The sequence below is a fragment of the Arvicanthis niloticus genome, chromosome 3 (genome assembly GCF_011762505.2).
Source record: "Arvicanthis niloticus isolate mArvNil1 chromosome 3, mArvNil1.pat.X, whole genome shotgun sequence".
Lineage (NCBI taxonomy): Eukaryota > Metazoa > Chordata > Mammalia > Rodentia > Muridae > Arvicanthis > Arvicanthis niloticus.
Window position 1 is genome coordinate 98513543 of NC_047660.1, and position 15346 is coordinate 98528888.

General features: G+C 40.5%; 2 protein-coding genes across 3 annotated transcripts in view; one reads left to right on the top strand and one right to left on the bottom strand.

Moving 5' to 3' along the window:
• Window positions 1-341: 341 nt before the first annotated feature.
• On the bottom strand, window positions 342-13719 carry Thoc7 (THO complex subunit 7). Of its 2 annotated transcripts, none has more exons than XM_034499210.2 (8): window positions 13530-13719; window positions 5706-5823; window positions 4931-5058; window positions 4678-4764; window positions 2559-2616; window positions 1652-1718; window positions 1476-1545; window positions 342-661 (listed from the first exon to the last, which is right to left on the bottom strand). In XM_034499210.2, exons 1-8 carry the CDS (start codon window positions 13546-13548, stop codon window positions 594-596), a joined length of 615 nt encoding a protein of 204 aa, XP_034355101.1. In that variant the 5' UTR covers window positions 13549-13719; the 3' UTR covers window positions 342-593. The 2 variants fall into 2 exon arrangements, with proteins under 2 accessions (XP_034355101.1, XP_034355102.2); XM_034499211.2 differs by lacking the exon at window positions 13530-13719 and adding an exon at window positions 13213-13423.
• A 22-nt stretch (window positions 13720-13741) lies between these two features.
• Atxn7 (ataxin 7) overlaps window positions 13742-15346 on the top strand; it is a 154530-nt gene continuing 152925 nt past the window's right edge. The window contains 1 exon segment of the mRNA XM_076931572.1: window positions 13742-13875. The gene's annotated coding sequence lies outside the window, so the exon portion shown is untranslated.

Genomic DNA, 15346 nt, shown 5'->3' on the forward strand with positions numbered 1-15346 from the left:
AAGATTCCTAAAGAACAAAGCAGTAGAGAAGAAGCATTTACCAAGCACATTCCTCAACTCCTAGCAGAGAGAGATGCAGAAAAGCAGCACAGATGGACTGACCTCATACAACAGCCATTCTTAACAGTGTGGAAACTTCCCCTACAATACACACACACCATAAATCCTGATCATGGCCCCTCTAAAGCCTACTCATGGACTCCATTTTCTAAAGTGCTACTAACATCTTCTAGAAATCTACTCATTTCCTCATGTGTATCCCAAATGCCATCTTAGAATCCTCATCTGATTTGCTAAGGCAAGTGTTAGCAGCTACCTAGAGTTTTGAATGAGCACAAAGATCCAGCTTGAGACATTTTATTAAACATTTTCAGATGCTGATTTCTAGGTTTAAGGATAAAAATGCATTTAAAAAACACATATACATGGGATACATTTCCTTTGTGTGAAGAAATACAAATGAGGCATGAATTAATATTTGAAAGTAAAGTATTTCACTACTGAAGTTGAAATATCCCAAAAGCACAAAACACGGAACCCAGGAAGCCCATGCAGCTGTCCACTGTCCCTGTGAATGGCGACAGTCATCCCATCTATGGCTTAGGGTCTGCTTCCATGGTGCTTTCTTGAGCTTCATCCACCTCTGACAGCTTGTCGTCATCTGGAGTTAAGAAGACACAGAACCTTATACCAGGTCACCTACATTTTGTGCCTAGCAATGCACGAAAAGTTTTATTTTGCATTAACAAATACATTTAAATCAAGACAGCAAAATGACAAGTTATGCTAGAAATGGTCCACATCATTGTTTCGTTTTAAAACAATGGCACATCTTGTTGAGCCTATGACTTAAGTTCGATTCTGGAAACCACATGGTGGAAGAAGAGAACTGACTTCTACTTGGCCTCAGGCCTCCACATGCACAACATGGTTAGGTGTGCAGCCCCCTGAACCTAAACTCACATACACACACACAGACACAGACACACACACAAATAAATGTTATATATTTGGTTATTTTTACATATTAGTAAGAATATATAGTTTGATAGATTTCATTAAAAACAAATGAACTAAAATCTAGGTCTTAGCCTGATTTTTTAAAAAAACAATCAGACATCAGAGAACACAGAAAACTCTACTTGTTTACAGTCAAAAGAAAGATCAAGTCTTTAATTTCTCAGCGTGCCCCGATTTGCTAAGTATGCAGGCAGCCTAACACACCAATGACTTACAGTAGTTTGAATCATTAGTCAGGACACTTAAAAGTTTCTTATTACTAGACATGTATGCAAAGCACAGATGACCACAAAAACCATGGCTCTTCTGTTTGTATAGAGAAAGTTGAACAGATGAGTGTTTTCCAATGCCATCCAGATATGCCACTCAATTCTGGAGGTAGACTCTCTCACCAAAGTACTCCCCAATCACTTAAAGTCTCCATAAGCAGTAACTTTGGAATGTTTTTTACTTACTCTCCAATGTCTGCTGAAGTTCATGGATGGTACTAAGAAGAACGTGAAATTGTTTCCGTCTCAATTCCAGCTGTGTTAAGAAAACAACTTATATAAGTTTGTTTCTAAATACACACACCCACACACCCACACCCCCCCCCCCCCACACACACAGGCTAACATATATATTCAAATACCTTATCTTCAACACTTTCTTTAATATGTGAGAGATGCTCTAACTCTTTACCCAGAGCCTCTAGCTCCCTGAGGGAACAAATAAAACAAAACAATGTTATATTTTACTACTTAAGGAAAACTTATAAATATAGTATTTTGGCTACTAAGTAATATTCTGACAATTAAAGGGTTTATGGAGATGGCTCAGCAGTTAAGAGCACTTGCTCCTGTTTCAGAATTCCCAGGTCTAATTCCTAGTGCCCACACAGTGGCTCACAACTGTCTGTAACTCTAGTCACAGGGATCTGATGCCCTCCTCTAGCTGCCATGGGCACCAGGAATGCAAGTGGTACATAGATATGCATGCATAACATCCAAAAAAAAAAAAAAAAAAAAAACGAAGCCAATAATCCTGTGGCAAGATTTTGAAACTAAGGATGATTTCCTAGCTCTTAAATTATATTATAGATACAAATTTTAAAATAACAAAAAAAATAATTATATAATTTTAGATATATCTATTTGTATCTCTGAATAATATATAGTGTTAGTATAAAATATTTGAGAGGGAGCTTTTAATTCTCATAAATAATGTGTCAGAAATGTTTCATTAAGGTTTCTTTTTTTTTTTTTTTACTGTTTGTATGTGTCAGCAGTTTTAAAGATATGTATGCAGCATAGTCTTTATTGGTATTCAGTACTCTGTTATAGTAATAGAGTAAAGTACACATATCCATTTCCTTTTGGGGCATATTACACACATATTCTGAACCAATAGGTAGTGACCCCGGAGACAGCAAGAGATCTGATCCTGCAGCATAAGACCATGTGATACTAAAAGATGACCCTTCCTTTGGGTATATGCTGTTTATCTGAGAATGTAGTGTGTGGCATAAAGGCCAGCTCCCTGTAAAGCTCTACACTCACTTCAGTGTCTCATGCCTGTCGGGGTGATGCTGGATCACTTTGGCCAAAGCGTCATATTCTGAAAGACAAGAAAATATTTGCCAAATTAAGGTACCTTTTGAACCTGGATTAGCAAAAAAAAAAAAAAAAAAAAAAAAAAAAAAAAAAAAAAAAAAAAAAAAAAAAAGCATGTATAACTGAAAATAACTCTTATTCACTTTCTTAAGGAAATGACAATAAGTGGTGGCACATGCCTTTAATCCCAGCACTTGGAAGGCAGAGGCAAAAGCCAAGGCCAGTAAATCTCTGTTTGCTCCAGGCTAATCTGATCTAAATAAATAGCAAGTTTCAGGACAGCTAGGGCTATTACACAGAGAAATCCTGTCTTGAAAAAGACCAAAACCAAAACAAAATAAAAACAAAGAACAAGACAAATCAAAGCAAAAAAACCACAAAAGGGCAATAATGATGAGAGCGCTGCCAAATCCCTTAATTCAGTCATAAACACATCAGAACAACTTCATGGTCCAACAGGGGTCCACTCTCACTTCTGCTGTTTTAGTCACATGACAGACATGAGAGGTTGGCAGCAGCATAAACAAGACTTAGTATCACCATCAATGACTGATTCATAAAAAGTTCTTTTTTTTTCCATAAAAAGTTCTTAACTCTTTCTCATACCCTCGACAAAACAAACAATCACACAAAAAATGCTAACGAAAATACATCTTTCTAGACCAGTTTCATAAATCTTAGATTCTATGAATCTAAGCCATAAACCTTACAATTACCAAATAACATACAGCATTCCCTCCCCCCACCTCTCTCATCTGTCTACCTACCTATTTAATTTAGAGCTAAGTTTCTACTAGACTCAATTATGATATTCATTCATAAGTAAGTAAGTAAGTAAGTAAGTAAGTAAGTAAGTTTCTACTAAGCTCAGGCTAACCTAGAATCTGTAATCCTCATGCCTTAGCCAAGTGATGGGAGCTCAAGTATGTACCACTACAAACACTTGAAACATTGCTCTTTATCTTTTCTTTTTCCTATGTAATGGGAGGAGCAATGTCCCTACTACTAAAAATAATTTCTAGGGCTGGAGATGTTTCAGCAGTTAAAAGCATATACTAATGTTTTACAGAACCCTAATTCAGTTCCCAGCACTCATGTGTAGTTCATAACTACCTCAACTCCAGAAATAACATGGCCAGTTATGAACTCCATGGGCATCTGCAGTCAGCTGTACATAGACACATGTACAAAATTAAAATTTTCAGATCACCAGATATGATACTAAGTGAAGAATATCGTAAGAGATTAGAATAAAACTAAACTTTAGTTCTGTCTTTAAATGTTTATGTTTATTTTATTTTGTACACTATGTGTGTTAGAGGGCTAGGGCACAATGAGGGACTCACTTTTCTCCTACCATGTGGGTCTTAGGGCTTAAGCTCAGGTGTCATGCTTGGTGGCAAGGGCTCTTGCCCACTGGGCCAACTTGTAGTCCCTTCACTTTAACTTTGCTATTAGGTAATTCTGTGGATAACGTTTGTTTGCTTTGTGAATAATAAAAGGTTAAAATTCTTTTTTATTTCTCTTTTAAAGTAGCTTCATTAAACTAGCAAATAAATACCTCAGTCTGTCACAGGGTTCATATTTGAAGATTAACTGTAATATTGCCTAGGGAAAAGAATCTGAAGATAGTAAAAAATACTGAAAAATTCTTGGATAAACAATAAAACTCAGCAAACTACAATCTTTGCTCTGTATACCTTCGCCTTCTCTATTTTAAGTAACAGAGGTTTTTTTTTTTTTTTTTTTTTTTTTTGGTTTTTTGTTTTTCGAGACAGGGTTTCTCTGTGTAGCCCTGGCTGTCCTGGAACTCACTCTGTAGACCAGGCTGGCCTTGAACTCAGAAATCCACCTGCCTCTGCCTCCCAAGTGCTGGGATTAAAGGCATGCGCCACCACTGCCCGGCTAAATAACAGAGTTTTAAGAATAAGTGTAATTTTATTAATTATTAATTATTTTTTGTAAACTGACTCATGTTACAGAATTTACTTTTCAATATTAAAAACTTCATGGAATTTGAAATCAGGAATAAAATATCTACAACCCAAGTCCTTCAATTCCTTACCTTGTCGATTTTTTCTTATTCGTTTTGCTTGAAGAATCTGCTTTTTACATTCAGCAATTTTTTCATGTGCTCCAGCAATACTACATTCTATTTAAAAAAGGTAGTTATAATACTACATTATTCAACACTGTGGTTGCGGACAGCACTTTATTTCTATTGTACTTACTGATGTTTTACTACAATCCACATATTGTTATCAGATAGCTTTTTTTTTAACCCACAAAACACAATTTTATAGAACCATTATGTTTACCTATTTCTTTGTATATTTTTTCATAATTTTCCATTTCTCTGAGATTCATATCATACACCAGCAACGTTTTGCCCATTGAGAATTCACACTGGGACAGAGTGCTCAGCATACGTTGGTACTGGCTATAGCTAATGAAAAAGAGAATGAGAGTCAAAAGGAACTGTAAACTAAACCAAGTTCGGACAGAATTATTTGTTTAACTTAAAATAGAACATCCACAATTACTATTCCTTTGCTAGACATGGAGTACATGAGTTTATAAGTTGTTCTATTTACAAAGGCAAGATGAGACTACTGCTTTCATCCTATCTAAACAATTTGTCTGCACCTTAAATTACCCCTAAAAATATTTTAATTAAGAGTTTTTTTTCAGAATTCTGTTCTCACAATTTTCATAATTAAGCAGAAAGTAAATCCAGCAAAACTTCATAAAATTAGTAGATAATTATTTTTGCAGCAACTTAAATATTAACTTGTAAACAAAGAAAAACCTTCATTTAGAGATACTTAGCAAATACTGATCTGCTAAAAGTAATCAAGTTATGAAGCCTGAGTTTGATCTTCACTTCTTTTACTAATGTCCTTTCTGCACATTACACAATCATGAAGGAGACCTCCAAAGAGAAGAACAGAAACAAACAAAAAACACACAAAAAACTTCTTATCAGTCAAGAAGTGGCCGCACTGAACAGACAAGGTGAACAGAACTATTTAACATGGCCTTAATAAGGTTCCACCAGGATACTAATACAGAAACGTCAGTGGAATAAAGTACCCTTCCTCTTGGGATCCAGAGTTGCACCATTTAATGAAGCTTTTCACGAGGAGATTAATTCTCCGATCATCCCCAGCACCATCTCCATCAATCAGAAGACGCTTCCGTATGACTTCGTCTGCAGGAAAAAGATAAATGAGAATTAAAACGAACATTTGGTTCTGGGCAACTCTCAAGACAACAGTATATAACTATTCATTTGCTCAATGAAAAGAAAATTACTGAAATATAAATACATTTAATGTCACCAGCTGAGGTGTCACTTAGAAGCAAGCAGACAAAAACGGTAAATTTAATGTGCATCTCGGCACAATTAAAAATCTTTCTTCTGTTTTTTTTCTCTTCAAAGAAAAGTGATGGTCAATGGTATATCTCTGCCCCTGTCCTAGGGGTTGAGGTCTTAGGTGAAACTCTGCCCTCACAGTTGGCATTCTATGGGTTGTTGAGAGGAAATTTTCAGGTACATCAGAAAGGCTAAGTCAATAATTGTTAAGAGAACTACTTTTGAAGAAAAAAGAAAAAAAGCTGTCCAAGCTAAAGGAAGCCAGGTCTGTACAAATCTCTGGCTAAGTGAGAGGCACTGACAGAACAGAGAAAGTTTCTTTGCATGTAGTATCAGGTTACAAAAAGAGTACCAGGTCAGAGAAAAAGGAAATGATTCATGAAGTAATATAATTTAGTTGTTAAATGCTCTAAAGCAGCACTGTGTCATCCTTTGTTAGAGACAGTGCAGGCTGGCCTGGAGTTCACTATGCAGCCTCTGCGTCCACAGGATAGGACGACAGGTATGATCCACTATACCTGACTTCAGTGTCTCATTTTTTTACCCCGATGCAAAAAGAAAATAGAACAGAAAAGCAGTGCAAAATGATGATGAGAACAAATGGGCTCCAAGCAGCCTGTGTGGCAGTCCTGAGCTAGTGTTCTTACCAGGACCAAATAATGCTGGGCCATAATCACAAAGGCAAATGGGAATGGGGAAAAAATAATTTCCTTCTACCAGATCATAACTCAGTAATAAAACTGTTGCCAAGATGTACTTACACACACTGTTACACATGTAGAGACAGGGATATAGTTAATCATGCTTGAAATAGATACACCTTTGCCCCGCCCCCAGAAAAAGTATTTTGAGTTTTGAGACAGGATCTCTCTATACAGAGAAGGAGCTTGTTCTGAAACTGTAGCAGAGGCTGGAGTTAAAGGTGTGCAGCACCATGCGCAACAGACATAAAAAGATGTTTTAGCAGTTTTGTTTGTAGAACAAAGACTGCAAACCTAAACACTGAGGCTTGTTAAATTATGATACACTCAAATAATGTTAGAAAGATAATGCCAAAACAACCTCTTTGGATAATTAAAGTCACTTCTGAGCAGCAGAGGATGTTGTCCAATGTGTGAAAAAAATGTGTGTACATATGCATACATACATTCAGAAAATATCTCTGGAGGGATTCATAGGTAATGAACAATATTAATGATTGTTTTAGATAAGCAGATTAAGATAAGAAATGAAAAATGATTTTCTTAGATACCAGTTTATCATTTTTGTTTATTTTCTGAGCTTTCATTTTCTTTTAAACCAAATTCATTATGTTTTGAATACAAATGTAACGAATTTATGAATAATTCCTGGAAGCCTGCATGAATCAACAGCAAAGTCTCTGACAACAGCTCCAGTGTGTAGGCATAACAATGTAAGCATGGGTGCAGCGGAGACAGGTCTAGTATAGGACACTCTTAGACAGACACCTTTAGAACAGGTTTCTTTGAAAAGCTGTTGAAGCCGGGCAGTGGTGGCGCACGCCTTTAATCCCAGCACTTGGGAGGCAGAGGCAGGCGGATTTCTGAGTTCGAGGCCAGCCTGGTCTACAAAGTGAGTTCCAGGACAGCCAGGGCTACACAGAGAAACCCTGTCTCGAAAAACCAAAAAAAAAAAAAAAAAAAAAAAAAGCTGTTTAATCTATAGATTCATCTGATCATTTAAATGTGTTTAAAAAATACTAATGTTTTCAAGCTTTAAAAAGGTAAATAAGACAGTCCTTAAGGAGATTAAAATGCAGAATTTTTCAATACAAGTCCATACACTCTCTTTCTCTCTGTCTCTGTCTGTGTGTGTGTGTTACACAATTTGGGACAAGGTTGTGCCCTGAAACTTGCTGGCTTCAAACTCCCAACACTTGTCTGCTTTGGTGTGTCAAGTGCCGGAAAGAAAGGCACACCTAAGGCTGGAGAAGGCTCAGTGGTTAAGGATGCGCCCTGCTCTTCCTGAGGAGTCCAGGTCTTACCACCCACCTGAGATGTCAACATAAATGCAGCAGGAAACAGAGAGGGAATCAATACTACCACACCCAATATCTTAAGTCTGGTAACTGAAATTAGACTATGCTTTGTGATCACGCCAGCTGTACACTTTCAGTTCTGTGCATCCTATTTGTAAAGGTTTTACAAAATGTCCACAAGCCAAATAAACCAAATCAACAGCCCCAACCAATCTGATCTCCTTTGGTAGCTCAGACTAGCCTGGAACTCACAGCAATTCTTCTGCCTTCTGCCTCGGTCTCCTAATTGCTGTTACAGGTGTGAGATACTATGACTGACTTCAAGATCTTTTTTTTTTTTTTGGGAGAAAGAGTCGTTCCCTGTAGGCTGCCCTGGAACTCATTATGTAGACTAGTCTGGCCTTGAACTCACAGACCTCATTCAACCTTTGCCTCAGTAATACTGGGATTAAAGGCGTGAGCCACCACACCCAGGCTGACTTCAGTATTTTATAATTAGGTTTGATGCCTACAAAGGCCTTCTAAAGAATATCGCCTCAATTAAACACTAACAAAGACTAGCACTTGTTTTCATTATCATAGCAACAATTACTCCTACAAAAGGTGTGAGCAATTTGTACACAAGATATGAGTGAATTCTGAGAATAGGAAGCCTGGCACTTTCGGTGTAGAAATAGCACCCACTGGGCACACTGAGGTGTCTAGTTAGAAGAGCACACACCTCAGAGGAGGCAGAACTGGACTGGCTCTTTATCAGTGTTTCTCAAGGTTTCTAACATAGGTTTCACTCAGGAGTGTTAGCTATAGTTGAGTTAAGCAATATGATATCATTTATATGCCCTATCACTGCAATAATAAATGAAAATACTCCAATAGTTTATAAGAGTGTGGACAAGTTAAGTAAATTTGGTATAGGAAAACTATGGAGTATTATCAAGTTGGAAACAAGGATGAGGAAATAGTTTTTGATAAAGAGATAAATTAAGATACAAGACAAAGAAATGTATACTACAGTATCATTCAAATAAAAATGGGAAGGAAAAGTATATTTACATGTGCTTGCTTTTGCTTAGCTACACTGTAATGATATAAAAGAACAAACAGAAGGGGTTATCAAGACAGGGGTCAATGTAAGTGGAGGGCAGACTAGAAGATGGAGGAATGTATAGTCTGGGTTGAGTACCAGAAGACTCAGAATCTGCTAGCTGTTCTGTTTAATAAGAAAAGAATGCTCATGCCACACCCACAGGGTGTGCTCCAGCAGAGTTGGGGAACAGCAGACTAGAACCTCAGAAAACTGACAATGTGCTCCAATATCACAAATGCTACTTTACAGCTTATACTTCTGGGAGGGTGGTATTTGTTGGTGGGCAGTTGAGCTGGCAAAACTTTCTAGTATGAGCAACCTGAACACAACATTCGAAATCGACTGCAACTGGGGAAAGCCCATAAGCAAGGCGGCTTGTGAGGAGGTTGCCAAGCCCCATGTAGCTAGGAACTGTGTGGCCTAACCTGAGAGGAATCACAGGTGCTGGAAGGCAGGGTAGGACTGAGCACACTTGGGATAGGAACGAGCAGACTGCACGAGTGGAAAAGTGGGATGTAGTCTGCACAGGAGAGGTTTCTGATCTAGGAAGACTCAGACCCTCGTTGAACTTCAGCCCTATCCTTTAAGCACAGTTCTTCACAGCTCTAGGCCACACACAAATCAGAACTTGAGAACAATGGTTTTGGTTGTGCACCCAAAGTTTGCTTTGTATGTAAGTATATGAGATAAATATTTAACTTCTGTAAAGTAAGAATCTTGAAAACAAAAGTGAAAGTAACAATGCCTGTCCATAGGAAACCCTCAAACATATTATCCTTTTCTTGATGTTAAATTATAACCCACAACTTGCAACACTCTAAAAATGTTACTAGTAAATTAAGATACTTATTTATATATACAGTTACGTACCTATTTGGATACACATAATCAAAATTTTGCACAATTGTGATTGCTTATCTCAAACTTACAATAATTCTTTCTTAAATGTTGTATGAACAGTCACTGTCTAGAAAATGGACAAGAATTACTGCCACAGCATATACTTTGTAGCATATACACTAACAACAGAAAGGTACAGTTCTGTTTGTGAATAACCTATTTTGTTATAGTTCCTAACATATATGGCATGAACATTTATTTTTTTAGCAACACCTCATAATTTAGGTCTGTACTGAACATACCTAAAACACTTGACTTCAAAAGTTAGCAATATTGAAGCCTTCTGTTAAGTAATCTGCTTGCTTGTACTAATCCTATCAGACCTTGGGCCAGTCTATAAAAACAAGCAAAAGAGGCTTAGAAACTATTTTACTGATAGCAACTTGAGAAGAAACTATGATCATGCAAAGATAATGTTTATATAAATTCCTGTTAGATTTATCATTCCATTACCACCACTCATGAGTTATTAAGATGAATTACACATAGCTCATTTGTTACCTTTCTCCTGTCCCCACCCTTCGTGAAGTTTAAAGTCATTGGGATGATTTTTAAGGTCAACAGTCTTCAGAGTATACATAAAAGGTTCACAAAGTATTTAGGTATTCCAGTATTTAGGAAGCTAAAGCAGGAGAATCGGGCAATTGTATAATTTAAGGATAAAGCTTTGTTTTGAAAAACTAGCTCAGTGAAAGAGAAATTACTTAATATTGATCTAGTCCATAGGCAACAGAGAAAGCAAACTGGATAGAGGTCCTGGGCTGGTATAGGAAAGTGCTTAACAGTGGGTCACTTGAATTCAACGCAGCAGCAAACACTTGCACATTGTTTATTCCTATTTGTTTCCTCTCACTGAGAAGTCTACTGGCTCAGCTAATAAATTAACTAGTCATTCCATTTCAAAGTGCTTTACATGAATTATCACACTGTATTCTTAAAATAACTCTATAAAGCCTGAGCTATTATCTTCCATTTACAGATGACCGGTGTCATGTTTGCCTTCATCTGAAAATGTATACAGTTACATTATTATATAGTTCCATTATTCTGCCACAGTTTATGAGCATATTAAAATCACTTTAGTGTTAATAAATATATGTCTACAAAAGCTGTCATAGCCAAATAACTCTATTAAATGCAAGGTAGAGCCACATCTCACCCATGTTACCCTAGATATCAACATAACTACTTAATGTTCTCTGAAGTACAAGAAGGGTTCTAACACAGCTTAGCACCCATTAAAAGATCACCTACAACATATAAGCTGTTTCAATAGTTTCAGTTAACAATGACATATCTTAACTAGTTTTCAGTTGGCCAAAACCCAGGAATGGCTTTGCCAGAGACAAGCTGTCCATCTAAGTCACCAACTCCCCAGGATCCCATCCCCATTTTCTCCCCTATGAATCACAGTGCTGGGGATGTAGCTTAGCTCAGTGGTAGAGTACTTGCTGAGCATGCAAAGGGCTCTTGGTTCAATCCTTGTCACATGTATATACACACATCGACACTCATGCTGCTGTATCTATGCTCCAGCATCACCCCCTCTAATCTCCTGTACTTAGCACCTCATATTTGTTGATGGCTTACTTAAAACTTATTGCAGTTCAATTTTCTTTCCCCAAAGCAAAGGAAGGGGCGCTCAATGAAGACACACGTCTCCATAGAGGAGTGGAAAGAGGTTAGTAACACAACTTCTGTGTTTAGGAATATTTACTGAACTTTAGCCTGGATTTGATTCAGCACAAAGTTGTTCAGTTCTACAGGACTGGATATTCTTGTACATTCTAGTGGTTTTTAACTCACTAAGACTCTGTTATTTGATTCCTTTGGGTACCAGATTCATCTATAAAATGGGGATAACTAGAACACTGTACAACAACACATGCTGCAGGTATCATATAGTGAAGAGTGATTTCTGCAACCCCTTTCCCATGTCCTCAATATTCTCCAACAAGTAGAATGGATGTGTGGGTTTTATATGCACATTCGGGGCTGAGGATACATCAGGATGAGGATGTAGAACAGTTTGCTAATGAACAGGACCATGGATTCTGCTCTCAGTATTGCAAATGAAGACATCAATTAATTAAATAAAAGCAAATCTGATCACATCACACTAATGTTTAAAACTTTCAGTAACTGGATGCTGTGACAGTGCCTTTAGTCCCAACACTCAGGAGGCAGAAGCAAGGGGAATCTCTATGAGTTCCAGGCCAGGCTGATCTCCAAAGTGAGTTCCAGGACAGCTGAAGCTACATATAAGGACCTTGTCTCAAAACCAAACAATAACAACAAAAAACCCTTTCCCTGGCTTTCCCTGACCTTAGAAATATCATGAACTTAAAATAAACTTTTTCTAAGTTCTAGCTAATTAGTACATGCTATCTGTAATTTCTTTCATCATTTTGGGACTTACTACAAGTAGTTGGTCACTTGCCATTCCAGTTTTAAAACACCTATTTACCCTTCAATGGAACTGGGAAAGCAAACTTTTTTAAGTTTTCTAATCACCAGTAGAAACAGCAACAACCATCTCAGTTCAATTCCCAGGACTCATCTGGTGGAAGGAAAGAAGTGACTCCAGCAAGTGTCCTCTGACTGGCACCCTTGAAGGGTGGCCTGCCTGGGGAACAGGTGAGGGAGGGAGACAGTGACACACACACAGTAAACTTCACCCACCCTCCCAATTTTTAATGTTTACATGCACATCAGATGATATATAAGAGGAAACACGTTTGCCTGTTGGTTCTGGGTTTCAAACGTGTTAAGTAATGCACTGTCTGGAAGTAAGCTAAATACCTCTTGAATAAACGAAACTAGAATTAAAAAACCAAAAAACACAAGCTTAAAATTCCCCCCACTAAATTCCAGGGCCTTTATTTATCCCCCTACAATGGCATTTCCTCGGCCAGTCCTCAAATTTGGGCCTATCCTTGTTCTTCCCACTTTCTGGAAGACCTCAGTTCCTCCGCTGAGATCCATAGCTACTGGTCAAGGCCGTCAAATAGCATCAAGCCACCGGAACCTTCCAAGTTGTTGCTCCAGTCGTCTACCGCATCAGTCCCTTCTTCCCCCAAACGTCCCCTTATTTCTGCTCTCAGTCCCCAGATACCAAGTGCCCACAATCTATCACTCTCAATTCACTCAGGCCAACAACCCACCCTCCCCAACATGCCCTCTTTTTGTTGCCGTGATCCAAGCCGCCGACCCATCCCGTGTTGGCGCGGCGCCTTACCTTGTAAGTCGCCCAGATACACTTCCCGACCGGCCCTCCAGACACCCCTACTCCTCTTGGAGGCTGTCCCCAGCTCCGTGTCCTCACTCCACCGCCCTCCGAGCTCCAGGGCTCCCTGGGGCCCGCCGCGCTGCCGGTGAGCCCGACCCAGCCCGGCCGGGGAAGCCCCCCAGGCGGCCCCCTCGGCGCACTGCATCGCCCGCGCCGAGCGAGCGGCCCTCCGCCGCTCCCCGCCGTGCGCCGCCCCTGGAGCCCCCACCCCAGACGGCCCGGACTCCGGCGCTGCCCCGCGTCCCCGCACCCCGCGGCGGCCTCACCGTCAGTCACGGCTCCCATGGCGTGCGCGGCGGCAGCGCGAGCTGAGGCGGCGGTTGGCGGCGGAGGTCAAACTCCCACAATGCAGCCGGGTAAACAGTCATGGAGGAGGAGGCGGCGGCGCCCGCGGCCGCCCTCTCTGACTCTTGAGTCGCGCCGCGCCGCCGCCGCCGCCGCCGCGGACCCGCGCTGCCCGCGCTCGCCGCTCTCCCGGGGCGCGGAGCGGCCGGCGGGTGAAGGGCGAGGCGGGCGGGCGGGCGGTCGGCGGCGGCGGCTCGGCCCGCAGACTCCGCCGTCCCGCCCGGCCCGCACCCACAGGCCGCCCTGGAGGCCGCGGCCAGCCGCCAGGTGAGCTTAGGGCTGCGCGCGCTCGCGGGGCTCCGCGCCTGACGCTCCAGGTGACCTCTGCCCCCGGCCGCCCGGGACCGCGCGCTCCGGTGGGACGGGGCCGCGGCAACTGCTGCCGCGGTGGCGCCCACGCGCGCCGTGGTGGGTCTCGAACCCGGGCACTTGAGGCGGGTGCGGCAAGCCATTCTCCCTTCCTGAACTCTGGCGGGTGCTGGCGAAGCGGCGAAAGAAACTTGGTTACCTGTCTAGGGGACGTCACTCAGGATTAGAGGCTTAGGTCCCTGCCGTTCTCACCCCGCCTCACTCAATTCTCCCTTGGTGCTGGAATCCAGATGGGGTGCCTTCATTTTCATAATATCATTGCTTTTCAAAAAAAAAAAAAAAATGCTTCTTAAAGGGAAGTTGAAAGTAGGTGCTGGGGCAGGTGGTGCTTCTCATTGGGAAAAAAAAAAAAAGAAAACATTTTTTTTTAGGGGTGCGGAGTACACATTTCTGGAGCGCGCACTGCAGGTTATAGTGTCATCTCATCTGAAAAAAAAAATCATCACTTTGATTCAACTTTGAGGAGTGTTCTCCTAAATGGAACCACGTACGTGGTGAGAGTTGATTTCACCTCCAACAGGGTAGAGTTGACTTTGGAACCCAAGTTTTTGTTGACCAGTTTTCATGATCCCAAGTCCCTCGAACCTTCGGATCCTGCAGAAAGCAACTGTGTGGGGTCAATTTGGTTGTTCAGGTTTCTTTTCTTAAGTGGGATCCATGCATCTGCCTTGTGTTCCCTCAGTTCTTTAGCAGAAAACTTGGGATCATTCAAGTGAGGTGGTTTTTTTTTTTTTAACCTCTAGGCAGACTATGTGTATGTCAATACAGTATGGATTTTTGACGCAAAGGCAGAAATTACCCTGAGTGAAGATTTTGAGGCATAACTGACGTCTTCTGAATGTAAAGTGGCTCGCTGACTTTTTTAAAAAAAAGTATTGGCTGGCCTAAAAGCTCCTCCTAACTTGGACTTTGGAGCCTGTTCATTTCCTTGGTGTGGGAGGGAGGATAATATTAATCTTAAATTCAGCAGGGTGGTGTGTGGTAGCCAGCCTTTACCCCTATCTAGGCTGGCAGCTCTGTTGAGTTGAGGCTAATCTGGGTCTGAAAATGGAATTTTGGTCAGCCGAACTACATAGGCACTTCCTCCTCCCCCATGCACCAAACAACAACAACAAAATCCTAAACCAAACCAACCAAAACCAAATAAATCATAAGTACCATTAAACATTGTAAATGGAATATCACCTGATTCTTTCTGTGTTCTGGGCAACACTTTGGTAAGGAGACTTCTTGTTTACAAGGAAACTGCCAAGTAGTGAAAGGATACTTTGTAAGAGCATTTCTTGATCTTATCAGCATCTTGCTGACTTGGAAACGGTTATGTAGTGACGTCAAATAATTGTTAATGTTTTCATGGGAAGCTAGCACT